This window comes from Ursus arctos, unplaced genomic scaffold, assembly GCF_023065955.2.
Source record: "Ursus arctos isolate Adak ecotype North America unplaced genomic scaffold, UrsArc2.0 scaffold_19, whole genome shotgun sequence".
Classification (NCBI taxonomy): Eukaryota; Metazoa; Chordata; class Mammalia; order Carnivora; family Ursidae; genus Ursus; species Ursus arctos.
Window position 1 is genome coordinate 1,711,127 of NW_026622863.1, and position 16,474 is coordinate 1,727,600.

At 55.0% G+C, this 16,474-nt stretch overlaps 1 protein-coding gene across 10 annotated transcripts in view; it reads right to left on the reverse strand.

The window, feature by feature from the left end:
- The window catches only part of BANP (BTG3 associated nuclear protein), a 129,940-nt gene that overhangs the window by 59,769 nt on the left and 53,697 nt on the right, over positions 1 to 16,474 (reverse strand). For all 10 annotated transcript variants that reach the window (XM_057314076.1, XM_026494625.4, XM_057314077.1 and 7 more), the window contains one exon: positions 5,813 to 6,052. In XM_057314076.1, coding sequence (XP_057170059.1) covers positions 5,813 to 6,052 — 240 coding nt within the window. The remainder of the gene's footprint in view (positions 1 to 5,812; positions 6,053 to 16,474) is intronic.

The window sequence follows — 16,474 nt, forward strand, 5'->3', positions numbered from 1 at the left end:
GCAGGATTTACAGAATCAGAAAGAAAAACAATCCAAGGTCATTTCTGCAGCACTTTGTAATCCTCGTGCACAAAAGGAAACACACATATGAAGCGGCCAATCCTTTGCTTTCTGATTTTCAGGTCCTCTCTAGAATAACCACAGATCAGTAACCAATATTTACTTAGTGGGGGCCACGTGCCACGTAACGCTTTGAGTGCAGGGCTGACTCAGAATGTTCTGGGCCAGTTACCAACTTTGGGGACAGGAGCCGAGGGCGGCAGTGCTCTCCAAGACAAGAGGAGAAACGGTGCTCACGGGCCTGAGAAGGCCCTCCAGGGATGTGCATCAATGAGGAGGAACGTTTTAGCCTGTCCTCCTGTCCTCACACCTTCACACTCAGGAAGAAGCCTTCCCAAGGCCTCTAGGGATTAATGACACGGTGTGAAATTTTAAAAACTTGTTAGGAACAGAAATGAATGTCTACAACACACACAGGTGTATAAACCTGAGAAATAAGCAAAAACATTAATATTTAAATTTAACTGTAGAAACCAATCTGACAGTTCAAAACCTGGCTTATATCCTTTGAAGAAAAAACACACATTCATATGGTTACACACTGTCCATTTCTAAATTCTCCTAAGACCTCATGTTACATATTCCTTCCAACAGCAATGCCACCTGCTGGCTGCCAGAACACCTCTCCCCCCACCCCCCTGCATCTCCCCCCGCACCCCCCGCGGAGAGAGCCCAGTGGGAGGAAGGCGCACACCCCCCCCCCCCACTCCCACCCCCCGCCGCAGTACACAACATTCGGGCTTCAGCTCTGCCATCCTGAGCTTGTCAAGGAGGCAGCCTGGGGGCCTGTGACCCTCTGGGCCCTGAAACTGCTGCTTTTTCTGACTCCCAAAAGCGCACTCGTCTTTCCTGACAGAACCGAGCAACCTCAGCTTAATGACCATGGAGGAGAAATCTTAATGAGGGGTAGAAAACTTACTTTGAACTTAACTGTTTTTTCACACTGTTGAAGCACTTTCTCTCTTCTGTTATATGATGCTTCCAAGAAAACCTCATGAAATAAGAATGCCAATCCCCTAGCTTCAGTTCCCGTCCAGTTATCAGTTAGGAGTGAGAAACGATCCTAAAATCCAGGCTTCCCGGCACTCACCCAAGTAGAGCAACAGTGGCCACATAAACCCCACGGCACCTCCCTTCCCCCTCTGCCCTGCACGGCACCCGCCTGGCCCGGGCACGCGCAGGAGACCTGGCACCTCTGCTCTCCTGACCTCCCTCCACTAGGCTGCACCCCGCCTGTCCCGTGCAGGAGCAAAGCCACCTGAAGGCTGCTCCCAGGGCACTGCCCCAGCACACGGGGTCCCCAGGCAGCTGTGGGGTTCGGGTCAGCTGCATAGTGAGCCACTTGCCCCTCAACATCCTGGAGGACAGTGCTCGCCAGGCAAGCCCCTCAGCTGCCCCTCCAAGCCTGCTCCTGCTGTTTCCCAGGCAAGCCGCCTGCCCCCCGCCCCCACCAAAGATCTGAAGCTGCATCACCGTTCACCGCCTTCCCACTTCCCGGAACGCCCATGCTGACACTGGTGGTTTGAACTGTAAGACCAGACTCCCAGCTCTGCAACACTGAGCCCCACAGACGGGCTGAGACTCACTGTGGGAAACAGGAACAGGGATGGTAATCTCACGTCCTTGGTGGGTGGCATGGGGCTTATCATACACAGAGGAATGAAAACACTATCACTGTTAACGTAATCTCAAGTTCAAGGACAAAGAAAAGCAGAAAACTGAGTGCCAGAAATATATTTCCTAAACTAAGTCTTGATAGTGACTGACCCAGACAAACAACACAAATCTTTACCCCCGAGCAAGGGCGAGCAGCTAGTTGTCTCCACATACTGTGTGCGTCTGGTGTCCGGGGCTCCCCTGTGTTGTCCTGGCCTCAGAGCTGGGGAGCCCCCGCTCCCCAAGCAGTGAGAAGCTCCCCAACAGCTGAGAAGCATGAAGGGAGAAGAGTCCAAGGGCCTCCTGTGAGCAAGGGCTCCAATTGTCTGTCACCTGTGCAGCTCCCAGCCCTGCACTCACGCTGATGCCTCGGCGTCCCCAAACCCATGTGCTGTGTAACCCCACAGAAGCTGTGTAAAACACTACTACACTCGATTACCAAGTTCCAGAGATCCCAGGCCCTAGGCACTGGGAAGTGTCCCCCAAAATGCATGTCCTTCCCAGGACCTCAGAATGTGACCTCCCTTAGAAACAGGGTCTTTGCAGATGTGATTAATTAAGATGAGGTCATACAAGGAGCACAGTGGGCTCTAAATCCAACATGACTGGTGTCCTTATAAGGAGACAAGAGGAACATACGCACAGGGAGGAGACGGGTGAGTCTCCACACAGGCAGTGATGGGAGCTGTGTTGGCACAAATTACCAGGCACCACCAGAAGCTGGAAGGGGCAAAGATTTGCCCCCCACCCTTCAGAGCAATGTGGCCCTGCTGACACCGATCTCAGACTTCCAGCCTCCTGGGGCCGCGAGAGTCAACTCCTGTCCCCCAGGGTGTGTGCTTAGCCGCAGCCGCCCCGGGACATTTCTGCACCCCACAACCCACAGCGGCACCTGGACACACACCTGAGCTCACACAGGTAAGAGCCGACCAGCTTCTGCGTCACCCCTGTGTCCTCACGAAATACCGCCTTCTCCTGGTGCGGCTGAGGGGGCAGAATGGGCTGATGGCAGTCCTCTGTGAGAGCAGGACTCAAGTCTGGGCCAAGTGCTCGGGGGCCTCACAGGAATCTCTCCTCCACGTCTACAGGCTTCCCAGATGCCTTCAGAGAGCTAGGGCCGTCTGACGGCCATGTGGTCTCATCTCCTTTCTGGCGGCCCCCACGGGTTAACAGCTTCCTGCAGCACGCAGTCGGAGCAGGGGCTGCTGTGACCCGCAAGGAGAAACCCGAGAACACAGGCGTATTCTCAGCTCGAGGGGAGAAAATCGACAGCTTGCATTCTTAAGGTGACATCCCTCAGGAACATGCTCCCAGTTTTTAGTCACAGTAACGTGCTACCTGTGCGTCGAGCACACAAACTACACGGTCAACTTACACAAATACGGGGGACACCCATCACTCCTCGGGAGCCCTAAAGAAGCGGACACCCTGAAAAGCAAATGTGCTCTTTCTCCCTCTCAGAAAACCCTCATTCCGTCATGAAAAAGGCAGTTCTTAGAAACACAGCACACTGTATGCTTCAAAATGCTAACTTTTTCCCCAGTAAGACTGGAATGGGACCGGGGGAGACGACATCAGCAGGGGCCCGCTGTGTGCAGGTGGCACAGGCTGCAGGTGCTACCCCGCAGGAGTGAGGGCAAGGGGGACCAGCCCAGAGTCCCGGGGTGAACACTCCTGAGTCGTGACTCAAACACGCTCCTGCCCGCGCTGCTTTTCCCCAGGACAGAGCCCCCGCGCCCATGCCCCCCGCTGCCAGGGGCTTCGGGGAAGCCCGGGCTTCAGAGAGGCCGCAGGCACGGGCGTGTGCCACCAGACCAGGGCCTCTGCTCTCCCGCCCAGGCCACCGACGGCTGCTCCCTACTTCCAAATGAAGACGCCGGACATCAGCTACTCCGAACGTGTGACAGAGCCAGGTGCTCACGAGCCTCACGTCCTGCTTGAGTTGAGGACGCAGCAGCCTGTGCACCACCCACAGGCGCAACCCTCGCCAGCGCCGCAGCAGGACGGCCCCAACCCCCACCCTCTGCTCCTCTCACCAGGAGGCTGCGGACACAGGGCGCACAGGGTGAAGGGGCCTGCAGGCCGCAATCTCGGAGCCACGGTCGGACGGCTCGTTCCAGGACACGGGCAGCTACCCGCCGCCGCCAGGACTCCTGGGCTGCTCTCTCAACAGCAGCTGATGGAAGGGAGGGAAGCTCGGTGAGGGCAGGCCCCACCTCCTGGGGAACGCTCCCTGTGAATAGCTCAATTCCAGCAATTTCCTCTTTTAAAAGATGCGTCTTTGTTCTCTGCAAATTGCACATGAGAGACAGCAAATGCCCGCACCCTGGGTCACGAGCTCCTCCACTTCAAGGACCCACAGGGCTTCCCCTGCGTGGGAAAGAGACAGAGCCATGTGTGGCTGCTTACGCAAAGCAGCTATCCGCAGCAGCTCTCCGCCAGCCCCCACAGAGCCCGCCACCCCAGCACCCTTCTGCCCTCCCTGGGCCCCCACAAGAATACACGGGCGGCCCAGTGTCCCACCAACACTCACAGGGCCCTGTCACTTGGCTTCAGTGCAAATACAACCACTGTGCTTGTAACTCAGGAGTTGGTGATAGTAAATGAGTCATCTGCCATACAGGAAGTGGGCAATCTGCCACGGCACGGAGTGGTCATGCTGACCCTCTGGGGATCTGTTCAGCCAAGCCTTGCTCGTGTTTCCAGAATCCCTGGAATCTATCTGCGCCCCTCTGCTTCCACGGCTGCAGACCTGGACTGTACCCCACATCAGTCTCCCAACACAGCCCCACTAATCTTGCCATCCATCCTTCTTCAGTCTCCCTGAGAGTCAGCCTGCCCAAGACCCTCCCTCCCCAGAGCTCGGTTTCAAAACCGGCACTACCCACACATCTCAGGGGTACCAGTCATTCATGGGCGCAAACACAGGTGCACTTGGTCCCACAGGAGCTCATGACCAGAGGCCTCCTAGGGGGACTGCAGCACCTGCGGGAGGTTACCTGCCCGGGGGGAGGGGGTTCGGCCCACCTGGCATGGGTGCATAGGGTGCCATGGCTGGTGAGCACAGCCGGCAACCCCAACTGTCCTGGGGGAGGGGGATGCCCTGAAACCTGCAGAGCCCGGGGAAGCAGACACTCCCTCGCTGAGCCACTAGGCGAGATGCTCGCCTCGCGCCTCCCCGCCGGAGGAGGGCTCGCAGGCAGGCCGACCTGCCCACATACAGAAACAGAGCTGGGCTGTCTGGCGAGTGCAGCATGTCCCCCCCGCACACAGATTCCCCGGGCTGCTTCTCCCTTCTCTGCTCTAAGATGGTGACCTCAGGGTAACTCACTTTCCCCCTTCTGCTAGATCAGACTTAAACCTGACATTCAACCACAGTGTATCTCGAGAACCTGGATCTCACACACGGCTACCCAGCCCTCCTGTGACAAGTCTCGAGTCTCGTGAGTCTGCTTTATTTTGCATCTGTCTCATAAGCCACAGCAACGCCCCCCGGAGTCAGGCGGGCTCTGTGGGGTGGACAAGCCCAGGGGTGAGAGGCACGCAGGTGCTGCCAAGAAGGTCATGGGCCACCTGCACCCCTGAAATGTCACCAACAGGATACAAGGATGACAGATTTGAGTGCGGGGCACTCTTCAAACAGGAGGAAAACCACAAAGGCTGCAGCGACATCAAGACCACGGTCTATGGGATCTGCTGGCCACAGTCAGAGAGGTCGGCCCATAATTATGCAGCCCCATCTGAAAGGGAGGAGGTGGGCAGCACCCTGCTCGTGCCACTGGGAAGCCCAGGAAAGGCCGCAGTGGGCAGAGGGCAGAGGGAGGCTCTGGCTCTGCTCCTCCCCCACCTCCAGAGCGGCCTGAGGACCAGCGGAGCCGCGGTCTGAAAGGCCCGCGCCCCCCACGTCTTCCCCACAGCAGGCACCGGCGCTACTAAGGGCGCCGCTCCACGCACAGGCTCTGTGACCGGCGTGGAGACCAGCATCCTCTCCAAGCCCAAGCGCAGGTCCCAACTCAGCCCCGAAATGCTGCCTTGCGGGACCCCGTCCTATGAGCAGGCGCCAAGGGAGGGGCGGAAACAAGGGAGGCGCACTTACACCGGATGCCATAGATGGTGAGGGGGTCGAGCTGCTTCTTGCCGTGCTTGCCCTGGCCCGAGAGGTTGGACACGGCCTGCACCTCCCGGTGGAACAGGTAGTCCAGCAGCGTCAGCGCCATCTTCTCGGCAGTGCGGCAGTTGGTGCTGATGTGCAGCATGTCAGACGGGATGATGGCGCAGCGCACGCGCATCTCAGGGTTGTTCTCGTCGCCCAGCCACGTGCCGTTGGGGTAGTCCTCTGCGGGAGACAAGAGGCCAGCTCACGTAAGTTCACGAACCCGAGGGCCCAGCGCTCAGCTCAAACATGCTCCACGCAGGCCGCTGGCAAACTGATCCCCCAACTTCCAGAGCGTGGCCGGGAGCACGGGGGTGACCCCCACAAGGGACATGTGATCCACAGAAACCAGCGCACAGTTCCCACGAGAGCCAGGCTCGTCCCGAGACAGGGGATTTAGGCGACGCTGCTCCACGCGGGCAACAAGGCAGCCGGCCAGCTCGGCTGCACAGAGGGCTCCAGCGGAGTGCTGACCGGCCCACACTCTCCTCCTCGCTGCAGAGTCCTTCCATGAGGACGTGTCTCCCCTGTGCTGCTTTGTGGACCCCCCCGCCCTGCTCCCCACACTTCTTTGACCTCTCAGAGGGAACTGGGCAGTCTATCAATTGAAAGCACCTTCTGACTTCCCGCTCTGAGCACTGTGATCTCTTTCCTTGTCCCGTGGAAACTTTGTTCCCTGCCGCACGTGGTCTCCTTAACCCTGAGAAATGCACCATCCGTGCTTCTAAGATCTCAAAGGTACTACTTACAGAATGAAACCCCCCAGCCTTGCTTGACTGTAGGAGCAGGGTACCCAGGAGCAGCAGGGCCTGGTGCCAGGCGGGCTGCAGGTCTCTGGGACCTGGGTCCCCAAGGGGTTGCGTGCTCTGTGGGCACAGGCCTGGCATCCTTGAACGTGTCTGGAAACAGGTCCACAGGGTGCCACACGCTCCAGCTACTCTGAGAGTCAGACAGTCTTCCAGGTTTCCCCTGTTTAGTCTGATCTCTGGCCATTTCCCAAAGGAGAGCACTCTGGGAAGATGGCTTCCTGTGCAAGCAATTCCAATCTCTGCCACTGCACACTGAAAACCACGACATGCCGCAAAGCTCGGCTTTCTCAAGGGAAGTGTCAAATGCAAACACCCAGAGCTGAGCGTTCAGGTAGGGGAAGGATCCTCCTCTCTCTGCCTTCAGCAAGGCCACAGCAATGATCATGAGACAGGCACAACGCTGACATGGAGAGAGGAGGAGGCGGGCAATGGGGTGGGAGAAACCTCTCTACCTGCGGCATGCTGGCCACAGGTCCACAGGCACCTTGCCAGCTCCCTGGCTTTCAAGCAAGATCCTTAGCGAGGGGCTTGGCTTTGCTCGACCATGGGGGACCATGGATTCCATCTCTGTGTAACAGCCTCCAGCCATCAGAGTGGCCCAGTCTGCATGTGGTTGTCAAACAAACACCAACTCAAAGGAGCCTCAACCTTTGGCAGAAGGAAGCCCCGCCTATGATCACAAACCAAGAGAACCATCAGTTCCGCTAGTAAACTTGGCCGCTTCCCCAACAATCTCTTCTGACCCCAACACTGTAGCCAGGGAAGGTGTGAGAGAGCACCCCTGCATGAAGAGGCCACTGGGGGAGAGCAGGGGTACCAACAGGGAAAGATGAGACCTCCCCCTGGGTGGCTGGGGTGTGAGAGGGACACCAGCTTTCCATCAAGTGGGCTGTTAGGTCACGCCACGGCCAGATCATCACGGCCTCAAGATCTCTCGTGAGCTTTATTCTGAAATGTCGTAATGTTCACATTTCGACCTCCGTGCATAGGAAGAGGTCCCCACAAAAGGCAGCCAGCACTGCCCTGCTTTGCCAAAGGCCTGGAGCAGACTCATACGGCCCACCCCCTTTGCGGGGAGCCTCTCCGGGCTGAGCGCCCGAATCACGAGATCTGCATGAACACCAGGCGAGGCTCAGCAACCCCGTCAAGGCTGACCGGCGGTTGGGAGCACTGCTTGGGGAGCTGAGGCGAGGCTCCTGGCTTTAGCTAAGGACGGAAAACAAATCACACTGAGAATAAGCCACGAGGAAGCAGCATCGTTTCAGAGAAACCTCAGTGCTTTACGAGTGAAGCGATGGTGCCACGAGCTTGTGCTCAGGAGATGCGTGTTTCTCAAAATCCATCGGCTACTGTGACGTTTCGCCTCCATATAGAAAAACAAAACGGACGAGTGATCTGAATACAGCTGCGGGGCCTTGCAGGGGCTGTCTCCAGAGCATATCTGAAATGTCAAAACAGCTCCAGCTTCTAGGGTATGTACTGACTTACCTACTGACTGGGCAACTCTGGGCCTGGCCTGGCACTGGGTCTAGTGCTCAGGATCTAAACCCTCGGCGAGCCCGGTCCTCACTACCCCGCGCAGAGGGGGAGACGTCCCTCCACCTGCCACAGGCAAGCCACAACGCAAGTAGGGGAAGGAGGAAGGACAGACAGGGGAGTGACCCCATCTGTGCTGAGAACTGATGGGCAGGGAACGTGTTTGTATGCGGGGGCGGGGGGGGGGTGACAGAGAACACACATGGCCGCTGACGGGGCTCTTCAGCAGTCCAAGAAGAACCAGGACCTACGGCGTCGAAACCTTCCCTAGTCCCTTCCCACCCGCTGCTGACTCACCGTGAACATGTACGACCAGACGGAAGGTGGCGTCTACTGACACCAAGCAGCAACTCTGGGCCTAAGGACTTGAACAGGACGATCCCCGTGAGCCCGCGGGCAGGGGAGGCAGCACCTGAGCCAGGAGGGGCACGGGCAGCGCGGCACCTGCCTCCCCGACCATGGCGGACATGGCACGTGGGCCAGCGCCGCAAGGGCTTAACTGCCAAAGGTGGCTGCAGCCTCTCTCGGGAATAAGAAATAACGTAATTGCGCTGAGGAAGCATCCCCCGCTTACATGATATTTTCAAAGCCGTGTAAACGCTGGACAGGAGCTCGGTGCTGTTTTCCAAACAGTGAGCGTACATCTTGTCAAACCCGCACTGGGACTGTGTACCTGGAGTGCGCGGGACAAGGGCACAACTCAGTCAGGGATGGATGACGGCCCCCTGAACGGCCCCACGGACTCCACCCCTGAGATCGAGCTTGCCGCCTAGGCTGCCCCATGGTCCCCCACTTCAGAGAAGCGTCTTCCTCCACCAAAGCCATGCCGTCCACGCCGTGAGGTCTCCTGCTAGCTCCACTGCCCCACGAACCAAAGACCCTTCAGCAGGGGGCTTCTGACAGCCACGTGCCTGTGCCAGGAGCACCTCACCCTGTCCAAACCCCGAACCTGCCCTGGCGCTGACACGGTGGCATACAAGGAAAAAGGCCATTCTTCCAAAGTCATCCACTGGAGAGCCTCACAGTTTCAGGAACAAGAAAGAAAAACACCAGCAAGCCGACACTGTGACATTCCACTTACGTGGACACAGGAGCCAAATGTGTCAACGCAAGTGTTTTCAAAGTGATTCCACGGGAAGGAAGGAAAAAGTGATTTCACCTAAGTGAAGGCAAAATATGTAAAATGAGGGGCGCCTGGGTGGCACAGCGGTTAAGCGTCTGCCTTCGGCTCAGGGCGTGATCCCGGCGTTATGGGATCGAGTCCCACATCAGGCTCCTCCGCTATGAGCCTGCTTCTTCCTCTCCCACTCCCCCTGCTTATGTTCCCTCTCTCGCTGGCTGTCTCTATCTCTGTCGAATAAATAAATAAAATCTTTAAAAAAAAAAATATGTAAAATGAGTGAAAAAGCTGACAAATGACAGTTAACCCTCATTTTCTTCATGTCGAAAACAATCATCAGTAAGATGGGTCCATATTCCCCGACTAGTCTCTGCTAAGGGTGCTGCAGAACACGGAAGGCACTACGTGAGCCAAGCGTGGCGCCCCTTCCTCCGCTGATGAAGATCTGACAGAAGCAGGGGACGCTGGAGGGCCACCCCTCACCAAGCCAACAAAGGAAGCTGGTTTCCACATCCAGCAAGGGCCCTGCTCCGTGCTGACGCCGTCTATAGACAAAAAAAGCCTGTCCTCCGTGCCAAGCACACAAGCTTCTGGAAATGGTACCAGAATATTCTGGAAGATGAAAGATGTCAGTTCAAACTCCTATAGGAAGTATTATTTCAGGAGATGCTGCACCCCCCGCCAAAAAAAGTACATTAGTCTAAAAATTAACCTTCCTTATCTCCACCTCCTTATCACTCCTGAAAATAATGGTTTCAATTTCTCTGGTAATATGGGAAATTATCCAGCAGTTTTACTCCAATAAAACATCTCAAAATTTTACAAGGCAGTTTATGGCCTATTTACAACTGATTGGTCCCTAACTTCACTAGATGCCCTGTGAATGACAGGTGCGTGCTCGTCCCCAGAGCAAGAAGCCAAGACCGGACAAGAACCACCGCCTGAGTAACACAGACCACCAGAGAGATGAAAAACCCTCGCCATGGAAGCAGGGGACCCATACCAGTGCAAGAGGGGACCAGGGCTCCGCCAGCGCCAGCGGCGGTCCTGCGGGAGACAGGCAGCCCTCTGTGAACCCCGAGGCAGGAGGACAGGACCGCCAGAGACACTCAGGTGCCTGTCCTTCACAGGATCATGTTGGCTGACCCGCTGGCTCAGGTCTGCTCCCCTTGGAAAGACTCAGCCCTAACCCACTTCCAACTTGGGAGCAAGAACTCAGGCTCGACTCCAGCTTCTCACCAGTGACAATGAATCACTTTAAATGGGAAACAAGATGAAACACCTTCCCACATAAATATTTGAGAAATTCACCTTTTGACCATTCAGAAAGCATATATTTTACTAAAACAGCTTGGTCAGTTTGGGCATCTGAAACAATAGACAGACTCTACTGGCCTTATTTAAAAACTACCAGATTATAAGAAAAATAAACTTACCTTCTATTCCAATTATTCGAACCTTCAATGAAATTAACTAGCACGTCCAAAAGACCTACTATAATAAAACCCCTTCAGCGGTAACTTGAATTTTCTTACCCTGAAAACACTTCAGTACAGCTACCTGTTCTGAGGGTCTAGTTCAGCCCCGGGAAGATGACATGAGCAGAGGAGAGCAGCAAGAAGGCAGCGGCAGCCAGGCTATCACGACCGTCCACGCTCAACAGCAAAGGGCCACCGGCCTCCTGCACCCTCTCAACGCTTGCTGGCCCTCACGGACGCCGATGTGCCTGGGACCACAGCACGCAATCCCTCTGGCAACAGCGGGCCCAGGTTCGCACACTCTCTTCCCCAACAGCATGGACTCAGCACCGACCACGCGCCAGCACTTCACAGGCCAAACTGCAGCTCGGGGGCTCCCTGCTGAGCCGCCTCCATCCAGAGGCGTCACTACTCAGGGCACTGCCACACACACCTGTGCGTGACCTCAGAGTGGCAGGAGGGGACAGTCTAGCAGGCTAGAGGCCACTCCAGATGCCATGTCGCTCCAACCAAGCCTAACTCCCCATCTCGCCTATGTCCAAAGATGAAGAGGTTTTGCCCATGGGGTCCTGCCCGCCAGCCACGAGCAACATCTTGGTCATGGCAGCCCGTGTCCACAGCTGTGATGGAGGGAAGGGCTCTAGGGAATGGGCTGCTCACACAGGCGTGTGGGTCCCCGCGCTGCTCCCAGAGGCCCGACACCCCCGCTGTGGGCCACCTGTCACAGCGCATCTCTGCTGACTGTTACCCTCCACATACTCCACTCTCCGTAGTCGTGAGAGGTGAACAGTGAACAAACAGTGAAAGAAGCCAATACTCTCTGATCCACTGGGGGCTCTGGGGCTGTTCAAAGACTCGGAACACAGCGCCAGATCCACAACATGGCAAACCTCATGCCAAGCTCGTTCAAGGTCGACTCCCACCATCTCCAGGCAAGTTTTCAGAAAACAGATTCGTGGTCAGGACAGGTGTCAGACTATATTTTCCATCTATACCAAAAATTTACTTTGATCTGGCTTTTCTGGAGACCTGCCCAAACATTGATGAATTTCAAAAGCAACATATCACATATAATGGAAGAAACAGCTTCAAATAGAAGGGTATTGCTGGGTAAATTCCTACAGAATTCACAGAGCGGGCCATCGCAGGCCAGCCCCTTGGCTGCGTTACCTTACACATGCATCATGGCTCAGTGTCTCTAGGGCTGGGACAAAGCCTGACTACACCAGCAAATAATGAATTTCTTCCCCACGAAAGAGAGTAAGAATTCTGTGTGTGGGGGCACCTGGGTGGCTCGGTCGGCTGAGCATCTGAGTCTTGGTTTTGGCTCAGGTCATGATTTCAGGGTCATGAGATGGAACCCACATTGAGGTCCGTGCTCCGCAAGGAGTCTGCTTGGGATTCTTTCTCTCTCTGCCCCTCCCCCTCCCCTACCTCCCCCCCCGCCGCCCCGTCGTGTGTGCATGTGCACTCTCTCTCTCTAATAAATAAATAAAATCTAAAAAAAAAAAAAGAATTCTGTGTGTAATACATGGAACAGCTCATTATTGTGCTACCTAGAACTATCTGTCCCATAGAAACACCCTGAGCCAGGATGTTCCAGGATCCTGGAGCCTGTTTTTACAGACTTGTCACAGCTTACAGTTGTGGCCATCTGCTAGCTGAACTTCCATGACCATCACACACAGGTGTGTCAAAAGAATCTTCATCCCCACCACGAATCAGTGGGTATTTAATGAACACCTGGCAGGAGAAGAGGGGCCAGAAAGATCTCAACAGAAGGGAGAACCACAGCAGGCCCCAAACGGCACGAATGGCCACATGCCCAGAGGACGGCAGTGGGTGCCAGGTGGCCCCAACAGGTCGTCCTCCCTGCAAAACCGGGGGTTTTACAATCACATGAAACAGAACTGGAAAATTTTCAAATCCGTAAAATTGACATTCCACAAACTACAAATTACAGAGATTTTGATTTAGAAATGGTACATTCTACCATTTTCTTTCAAAATGTTTTGTAATGGACTATTTGGGGTTTTTGTTATTCTTACCACAGACACTCAAACCTTTCTTAAATTGAAGACACGAGTCTACTCAAGCATCCCTGAAGTGGTCTATGCATCAGCCATGAGCCCAAGCTCCCTGTGACTGGGAGGACGGACATTACAGCCTCACCGTGTCCGGACCCTGCCATCCCACCCTGCCCCAGTCACACCCCATCCTTCCGCACGTCTGACAGCAGCGGGGGCTGCAGTTTAATGTGGGTGCACAAGTCTCCTGCTTCTACATTTCTCTGCTACCAAAGCTCGGCAGCAGGCCCGTCCCTAGAGCCCACAGAGGAAAGCCCGGCACAGGCAACACTCTGACGTGGGCTTTGTGAGACCCCGGGCAGCGACCTGTGCCCTCAGAGCTGACGCCACAGACGGCACCAGCCGCCCCACTGAGAGGTGGTAACGTGTCCTGCAGTACGGAGAACGCACACCCCGGCACGGCACCCCCACTGAAGCCAGAGCACCTTAAAAAGGATCAAGTAGAAAAAGCGGCCCGGAAGCCTCGGCATTTGCCCCAATGCACACTGGGCTCTGAAGTGCCAGGACCATGCTGTCCACGCTTGCTTTCAGAGGCTGTGGAGCCTGGTCAGAGTCACAGAAGCTACTTTAGGAAAAGCGTGGGACCAGCAGGAATACATGGTATTCCAAAATGGGACTGAATCTGCATCTGGGCCCATCTCTGTACTGCACTGCCCAGCTCCGACGTCGCCTAGAGGCTTTTATAGCCTGAGTGCCAGCCACCCCTCCAGAGGCTCCAGGAGCCCAGCGTTCACACCTCTCCTCTGGCCTCACTCCACGGGGTGTCCAGCTCCCCACATAACCCTCCTAAACCAGACCACTCCGGAAGCAAACATCATTAGCTTCTGGAGTCAAAGGATAAGGCCAGTAAGAAGGTGTGGCCTTCTCCATGGCCTGTAGAGTGAGGAAGGCGAGGACATGGGGGCCCACAGGCTGGGGGGTTGGGGGGGACCTGAGGCTCTGGCTGTGTCACAGAGGACAGCCCTGGGAATGAGCTGACTTGAGGCTTTCTAAAACAGGCCCTGTGGGCTCGCCCCCCAGCCCCCGATCACACACGACGCTTACAGTCACACTCGGATTGTGCCCTTATTCACGCGTGTCACCTAAAATGAGCACGGACAACACTCAACCCTCAGATCAACCTAAAAAACCGGATGGCCCACCTTTCTGGGATTAGACACAGTCAGCAGTATACCCACAGCCCAAACAACCATGCTTATTTGGGAGTGATGTGACATCTGTAAGCTATAAACAGATTGATAATTTGGGGTTTTAAATGGGCAATTCAAGAGGGTTGAGTTACATATAGGATCATAAGGAAAAGGGAAAAAACAAATGGTCTTTGGTACCGGAGCCAAGTCTTTTCCCCGCAACTCTAAGCACATTTCACAGAAACCATATGAGCACATTGCCGACCAAGGGGCAAGGCCACCAACTCAGGCCAGGCCGCCCTACTCAGCACAAGTCATCAGGACCTCAACTGTGACTGCAGCAAGAGGCCAAGGACGTTCTCCTTGGCACGAACAAGTGGGAAGCATGGGGCACTGTAGACAGGGCAACACTCCGTGGTGACACGTGCCGCCCCTTCCGGAACTCCATGAGAGGAGCTGGAACTCTGTAACCAGCATCGCCCTGCAGCCCTTCTCCCCTGACCTGCTGCGTTCCTCCGCCAGTCTGTCTTCATTACCTGGGTTTTCACTGGGCACTAACCTGCCTGTAATCCCACTCTTCTCAGGAGCCCATTTATGATCGCCAAGAAAATGTTTTTTAATGTTATGACGACATAAAGAATTTAGGTTAGGGGTGCCTGGGTGCCTCAGTAGATTAAGCGTCTGCCTTCGGCTCAGGTCATGATCCCAGGACCCTGGGACCGAGCCCTGCATCGGGCTCCCTGCTCAGTGGGGAGTCTCCTTCTCCCTCTCTCTGTGCCTCTGTGCATATGAGTGTGTGCTCTCTCTCTCCCAAATAAATAAATAATCTTAAAAATAAACTATTAAAAAAATAAGAATTTAAGTGCATGCAGGGGCGCCTGGGTGGCTCAGTAGGTTAAGCATCCGATGCTAGATTCCAGCTCAGGTTTCGATCTGAGGGCCATGAGTTCAAGCCCCGTGTTGGGCTCTGCACTGGGCATGGAGCCTACTTCAGGGGAGGAAAAAAAAAAAAAAGTTTATGTAAATAAATTCTCAAGAAACGTTTTCGGCTACATTTCCTTCTTTACATATGGAGGCTGAGTGTTTTGTTTTGTGAAAGCGGCAACTTGTATGAACCCTATTTCATGGCCCCGGGCACCATCACCTTCCCGCTGCTGTGACGGACACCCTTCCCCCCACTAAGTGCTTCTCCCAGACTCGACTTCACCACCCCCGCCGAGCATACGGCAGCGAATCACCGTACACGTCCGCCAGGTTACTGACTGGGCTCTGGAACATTCCCGAGCCCTATTTCTGACAGTGACTCAATTATAACTGAGGTACATTAGAGCTGAGCACCCAACATCTCACAAATAGGATTACTCAAGTGTTGTAGGAATTATCATCTGCATAAACAGCAGGAATTTAAACTCTTTATTAAGAAATCACTACAATCCTTTCATTAATTAACACACCCCATTTTTCGTCCATTTTAGCTGATTGGTTTCTCTGACTCAGCCAGCTTCATCTTTGAATGAGGACACCCCACAGCTCTTCAGTACCTTTCATAGGCAGGAGCAAACTGTGACCAAAAGAACAGGAGGTGAGGGTACTGCCCACTGCCCTCAACAGTTAGCACTCCTCACTCATTCGGAGGAAATCTGCCATGACATACAAAATGGCCTACAAAGAACGTGGGCATAAAGCGATACAACGCCGGGGCCGTGTGGGCGCTGTGGGTAAAGCATTCGATTCTTGGTTTCAGCTCAGGTCGCCGTCTCAGCATCGAGCCCCGCGTTGGGCCCCATGCTCAGCGGGGAGTTGGCTTGAGATTCTCTCGCCCTCAGCCCCTCCCCTCCCCCCACAATGTGCTCGCTTGCTCTCTCTTAAAAAAATTTAAAAATTAAAAAAATTAAAAATAAAGATATGGTGCCTTGCAGTAAACACTGGGACTCCGTATTCATATAAAACAACACATCAAGTGATGCAAGCCATCTGGAATTCTTAAGAAATAACCATTTTTGAGACCTGTGGTTTTTAAAACTGCAGGCACTTAGAGACTTTTCTATGAGCAATCAGTCTCCTTGCAGCTCTAGAGCGGCTCTCAGGAGTTCAGTGACTGCACGGGACGCCGTGTTCACAGGGCTTCTGTCATATAAACTAGCTGACCCGACACTCTCCCCAATGGGGCCAGCTGAGCTAGTCTTGGGGAGGACGTGGCAGGGACGGGGTTCATCCAACTCAGAGAAGGTTTTAACACGTGACGCGACTACAGGTAGACAGTAAATCTGACACAAGAGACACGGGTGGTGAGCTTTTCCCCCAGCACGTATGTACGTGCCAGCCACTTCGAGAGCACCCTGTCCACCTCTGTACCCGCGGGTGCTGACCATGGTGCCGGCTGGGGCAGCGCAGCCGGGCCTCCTCACAGAAATCAGACTGCTGGGGGAGACCCTCCCAGGGCAG